This window comes from Letharia columbiana (genome assembly GCF_014066305.1).
Source record: "Letharia columbiana isolate WasteWater2 chromosome Unknown Sc0000083_s0, whole genome shotgun sequence".
NCBI classification, from domain to species: domain Eukaryota; kingdom Fungi; phylum Ascomycota; class Lecanoromycetes; order Lecanorales; family Parmeliaceae; genus Letharia; species Letharia columbiana.
Genome location: NW_023501128.1, coordinates 105259 through 111258, shown reverse-complemented (window position 1 = coordinate 111258; position 6000 = coordinate 105259). Strand labels below are relative to the sequence as shown.

The following is a 6000-nucleotide window of genomic DNA, read 5'->3' as shown; positions in this document are numbered from 1 at the left end:
ATGATCTAGAACCTTTCAACAGCGACTGGATGCGGAAATACAAGGGACATACAAAGCTCGTCATTAAACCTGGCTCGACGGATGAAGTCAGTAAAGTGCTGAAATATTGCAATGACAACATGCTGGCTGTTGTACCACAAGGCGGCAATTCGGGTCTTGTGGGCGGCTCGATTCCTGTATATGATGAAATCGTGATCAACATGTCCCGTATGAACAACATCAGAGACTTTGACGAAGTCTCTGGTACTCTCGTCGCTGATGCGGGATGCATCCTAGAAGTCGTCGACCACTTTTTAGCAGAAAAGAATCATATCTTCCCTTTGGATCTTGGTGCAAAAGGCTCATGTCACATCGGAGGTAATGTGGCTACCAATGCGGGTGGGCTACGTCTACTGCGGTATGGCAGTCTGCATGGAAACATTCTCGGAATCGAGGCAGTGCTCCCAGATGGCACCGTGATGGACGATCTGAGCAAACTCCGTAAAAATAATACGGGCTACGATATAAAACAACTTTTCATCGGTGGGGAAGGCACGATAGGTATCATCACAGGCGTTTCAGTTCTATGTCCGCAGAGGTCGAAGGCTGCGAACGTGGCTTTCTTTGGCCTCGAAAGCTTTGAGAAGGTCCAAGAAGCATTTCGCGCAGCAAAAAGCCAATTGTCCGAAATTCTTTCGGCGTTCGAATTGATGGACGGGCAGAGCCAGGATTTGGTTCATGCAGTCACGGACAAGAAGCGCCCGCTGGAAGGCCAACACCCATTCTACTGTCTGATCGAGACGAGCGGTTCGAATCCCGACCACGACAGCGAGAAATTAGAAAAGTTTCTTGAGCACGTAATGAGTGAAGAAATCGTATCGGACGGCGTCCTTGCTCAAGATGAAACTCAGGTACAGTCACTGTGGTCCTGGCGCGAGGGTATCCCCGAGTGCTTGGGACACTGGGGTGGTGTGTACAAATACGACCTCTCGATACCATTACCAGAGCTTTACAAACTTGTTGAGGATACGAGGGAACGTCTCACATCCGCTGGTCTTGTTGGCGACGACGAGAAATACCCGATAGTCGGTGTTGTAGGTTATGGCCACATGGGAGACTCAAATTTGCATCTCAACGTTGCGACAAGAAGGTTTGATAAGGAAGTTGAGAAGAAGCTGGAGCCGTTCGTATACGAGTGGATTGCTAAACGCAACGGCAGTATCAGTGCAGAACATGGCCTAGGCCTTGCTAAAAAGGCATTCATTGGATACAGTCGAAGTGAGACTATGATACGGCTAATGAAGCAGATCAAAGATCTTTACGACCCTGTAAGTTTAATTGGACAACTCTTCGACTGCTCGGTGACTAATCCCACAACAGAATGGTATCATGAACCCATATAAGTACATTTAATTAAGGTGAATAGTAGGATTTGTCTGGCCAATGTCGGGGCAGCTTTCTTGTACATGCTTTGCCATACCGTACTAAGGCGAACGATGCAAGATAATTCCGATGGCATTATTGGAAGTCTTGAGTCCAACAGTATTTAGTTGTGACTAATAAGAACCGTCTATACGTTATTATGAAATTGACTCCCAAAGTATTACCATGGGTCTAAGGGGATTCGTGGAGGAACAGCTACTGGAGGTACTCCTCCAGGGGTCTGTAATAGTTTCGAACACCGAAAAGGGTTTGTCGCCGCAACGTAGCGATGAGTCCACTCTGAACTCACCTAAGAAGAGAAGTCGCAGTACGAGTTGTAGAAATGAAGGAAGTCTTTACTTTAATAATCAAACGATTTGTTGAGGGAGGTATGGCTGTTGGAGAAAAGTTCTGCGGGGGGGTCGCTTAGTCATTGGGCTGATTGTTGCCGTGTCATTTAGCTCTGTTTACTTATATATCCCAGTAATTAATTTCAGTAACTTCAAAATTGGATGTCAAGCATTACCGCACCTTTGCACAGGACTTCGCGCTCCTTCGTACACTCTTGACCTCGATTAGACGGGACCTTCGTGTTCTACCTGTTTTCGTAATGGACGAAAGCGCCATGGCGAACCAATATCAAGTCCTCGAAGAGCTCGGGAGTTAGTGATACCCAGAAACTTCCCTAAAGCATGAGCTAATCCATTGTTCTGATAGGTGGAAGCTTTGGAATAGTTTACAAAGCAATTGAGCTCGCATCTGGCGAGGTGGTGGCCATAAAACATGCATGCACCAACAATGGCTACGCATCCGAAACGTTGACTAACATGCTCCCAGATTGATCTCGAATCCAGCGATGACGACATCCAAGACATACAACAAGAAATCTCCGTGCTCAGCACTTGCGACAGTCCTTTCGTTACCCAATACAAGACGAGCTTCCTGCGAGGTTACAAATTATGGATCGTAATGGAGTACTTAGGCGGAGGGTCATGCCTAGATCTAGTAGGCCCCTTCGAAAGCTGCCGTTTTCGAAGCCGCTGCTGACATGTCCAGCTTAAACCAGGTCCATTCAACGAAGGCCACATTGCAATCATCTGCCGCGAGCTACTTCTAGGACTCGACTATCTGCACCAAGAGGGGAAGATACATCGTGACATAAAAGCCGCCAATATACTGCTGGCACAGTCAGGAAAGGTCAAGCTTGCGGACTTTGGTGTTGCGGCTCAGCTAACAAACATAAAATCGCAAAGAAATACATTTGTGGGAACTCCATTCTGGATGGCACCAGAAGTTATACAGCAAGCTGGGTATGACTTCAAAGCGGACATCTGGTCATTAGGGATAACAGCTATGGAAATGGTCAACGGAGAGCCGCCAAATGCTAGCACGCATCCGATGAAGGTACTATTCTTGATACCAAAGGCGCCGGCACCGAGACTTGAGGGGAGCGGCTATAGTCGAGATTTTAAGGAGTTCGTTGCGGCTTGTCTCGTGAAAGATCCAGACCGCAGGCCAACTGCAAAAGAACTCTTGCAGCATCGGTTCATCAGAAGCGCTGGGCGGGTAGAAGGTCTGCAAGAGCTCATTCAGCGTCGACAAATGTGGGACAGCAGCAGGGGAAGGCAAACCCACCCAAGATACTACGAGGAGACGCTGGGTTCAATGCTAGTATTGGAAGAAAAAGAAGATTGGGTTTTTGATACAATCAAAGCTCCCACAATGGTGATGTCAAGCCAAACGCAGAGGCACACCCAGAAGCGCCGAAAAATGTCAATTGTACACGATGAAATGCAAGAAGGCCCAGAGACTATCCTCGGCCGGCTGACCCTAGAGGATTCGCAGCCAAAACCGGAGTCGACCTTATCAACGATGCGAAGAGCAACCACGAAGCGTCGATCGTCACCAACAGGAGCTGGGTCTCCTGCTAAACGAAGATCAAGCGGACAGAAGCAGCCTCTGGCGCCTTGTACGGATTTTGGAAATAGCGGATCCACAATGAGACAGTTTCGACGTGTGTCAGAAAACTCTCCAGAAGTAGCGCCCAACGCATCTCTGGCGGAAAGAGATGAGAATCACCACTCAATGGCCGAAACAGTGACCAAAGAGGTGCTACTTGGGCGAAGGGCCTACTCGAGAGCCGTTGATCAAGCCTTGCAAGAGACGTACGCGCAGACAGGAAATCAGATCAAGCGCGAAGCTATCTCCCGAGTAGCACTTGCGTGGGACACTTTAGACAAAGAGGACCCCGAAGGAGAATACCACCTTCTGAAGCTCATAATAGAAAAGGTCCAAAAGTAGGTTTGAGATCAAAGACTTGACCAAGCGGGCCAAAACTGATGTGGTCTCAGTGATCCGAAGCTGTCAGGACTCCTGCCACCGTCACAACCAGTAACGCCCCCGAAGCCAAAACTCGTTTTAGCTCAGAATAACCCCCATCTCAAGAGTCACCGTCGCCGCCAGTCCTCGCTGCTGCCGGCGGATGATGTGTGGACAGTTAAACAACTACAGCTGCCTGGACAGCTTGTTGACGGGATGGACCACACAAAGCAATTAGCTGATGTTTTGTATGGCAAGTGGGCCGAAGGTCTAAAGAACAGGTGGCCGAATCTTTGAGTCTCGGAGGATACATGGCACCATTCACTCTGCGCATCTTGAGATCTTTCAGCTTTCCATTGTTCAACATTCAAACAGGATGCATAGAGCACGGCGTTAGTTATACCGTGCTGGGCATATCGACACCTCAGTCCTTCAGACTCTGGCCACATTGGGTATCCGTTCCAGGATAGGATAAGAAAGGACGAAATAGAATTGGATTTCTGTGGACAAGTTGGCCGGCGATTCTTTTCACTGTGCATATTTGGAACTATCGGCAGGATGGAGGCAACCCTGACTTCTGTAACATATTGCGTGGCTTGCGATTTTACTTGCAATATAGTTCCTACCTTGATTGCTCTATGGTTTTTAGCCTATGATGCACGAACATGTTGATGAGTAGAGCTTGTTGTTGGAAATGCCTCTGAACAACTCAGTAGTGACTGGATGCAGTGCTAGCGCTGGGTTTCTCACGCCGGAGAAAGCCCCGGCCTTAGTCCCATGCTCCCCATGCCATGCTAACCTCTTCTACGACTTTGATCTGCCCATATTGAACATAGCTGCCGAAATCGATAAATGGAACACTCTTCCGCAATCACCTGAGGTGATCATGGTACACATTGCGACTCGACGATCGTCCTCGCCAATGGTTGGGTTATTCATTGACCGCGTACGCGTATAAATAAACAATTTTTGGTACATATGCGTAGACAGCTGCACATTTGTCCTTCATTGCCATAGCAGCAGTCACAATGTCTGACACTACTCACCCATCACTGCCGCGGGCGACCCTTTAACTCCGTTTGGACTCCACAGCTGTAAAAGGACGAAACCATGAAATGTCCCCCAGTCGCTCCTCTGTACGCTCAAGTAGTAGCCAGTCCCAAGCGCATACCCCATCCTCATCAGTTCCGAATACACCACTGCTTCCTACCGGGCCACCGACCCCCGAAAAGAGGTCACCGTATCCAGCAGACTCGAATTCCTTTCTAACAGCATTGGCAGCGCAAGAAAGACGCGTTCTCGAGCTGAGGGAGGAGCTACATAAGGCAGATGAAGACTTGGAGAAGCTGAAAAAGCAATGGGCTGTGCATGAAGCAACGAAAAAGAAAAAAGAGCTGCGGCATTTGCAGCAGCTGCAACCCCTCAATACACCACCGCTCGGGTCAAGAATGCCTAGTGACGACGATTTAGCACGCCCCAGTAGAGAAATTGATAGACGGAGAATCACATCATCTAGTATCAAGCCTTCGTATCGAACGGTTTTCGCTGGATCTAGACACACCCGGGCTCTCTCTTTACTATCCCCCAGAGATCCGAGAAGTCACTCGGACCTTCTACTGCGTGGCAATGGACCATCGAAACCCCACCAGGCTGCAGCCAATGATGTCGCAGTGCCCGCTACAGTCCATGATCTTTCTCCCTTGGACGTCGAGCCAGGCTCGGAGATATTGGAGACTGGCAAGCAGCTCGTCGGCGACTTTCGGCAGGGACCCTGGACCTTCTTTAAAGACTTCAAGCAGCTTACTGTCGGAGACGAAGGCATTAGTACTGCTGGTCTGCGTAAACGCCCCGTCATAGCTCCTGGAAACATGCCAAGGCGGCAGAATATGAAAGAGAAAAGACCAGCTCTTGATGAAAGTCCATTCAGGACGGCGGGAGCTTTGGACGTTGAGCGAGAACCATCGAGAAAGCGTCAGATCGAGTTTTCTGATTCTAAGCAGGGAGTTGGTAGCTCCCTGGATAGACCTACGGAAGCCGTTGGGCCTACTTCAATCCTCACAGATGATAGACCCGAAGGTGGAGACAGTTCCAACTTCAGCGATTCTGATGGCGACGAATGGGACAATTCGGACACCCCAGAGAAATCGGACCCCCCAAAGAAAGGACCTTGTTGATGGACACGACTCAATGGCATCTTCTCTGACGGACAGAAGCAGCCCAAGAACAAGCATGAGGTGAATAAATTCGGCTTTCGTGAGTTGTAGAAGGTTAAAGCTAAGG

The 6000-nt window shown here is 49.0% G+C and overlaps 4 protein-coding genes across 4 annotated transcripts; all 4 read left to right on the top strand.

Moving 5' to 3' along the window:
* Positions 1–29: 29 nt before the first annotated feature.
* On the top strand, positions 30–1392 carry HO173_012553 (uncharacterized protein; the record flags this gene model as incomplete). The annotated part of the gene is made up of 2 exons (XM_037314422.1): positions 30–1307; positions 1360–1392. The coding sequence occupies 2 exons, from the start codon at positions 30–32 to the stop codon at positions 1390–1392; spliced, it is 1311 nt and encodes a 436-aa protein (XP_037158730.1).
* A 619-nt stretch (positions 1393–2011) lies between these two features.
* Positions 2012–2243, top strand: HO173_012552 (uncharacterized protein; the record flags this gene model as incomplete). The annotated part of the gene is made up of 2 exons (XM_037314421.1): positions 2012–2063; positions 2119–2243. 2 exons carry the CDS (start codon positions 2012–2014, stop codon positions 2241–2243), a joined length of 177 nt encoding a protein of 58 aa, XP_037158729.1.
* Positions 2244–2370: 127 nt separating this feature from the next.
* HO173_012551 (uncharacterized protein) lies at positions 2371–4017 on the top strand (the record flags this gene model as incomplete). Its single annotated transcript, XM_037314420.1, has 3 exons — positions 2371–2406; positions 2458–3698; positions 3753–4017. The coding sequence occupies 3 exons, from the start codon at positions 2371–2373 to the stop codon at positions 4015–4017; spliced, it is 1542 nt and encodes a 513-aa protein (XP_037158728.1).
* Positions 4018–4835: 818 nt separating this feature from the next.
* On the top strand, positions 4836–5894 carry HO173_012550 (uncharacterized protein; the record flags this gene model as incomplete). The annotated part of the gene is made up of 1 exon (XM_037314419.1): positions 4836–5894. One exon carries the CDS (start codon positions 4836–4838, stop codon positions 5892–5894), a length of 1059 nt encoding a protein of 352 aa, XP_037158727.1.
* Positions 5895–6000: the final 106 nt, after the last annotated feature.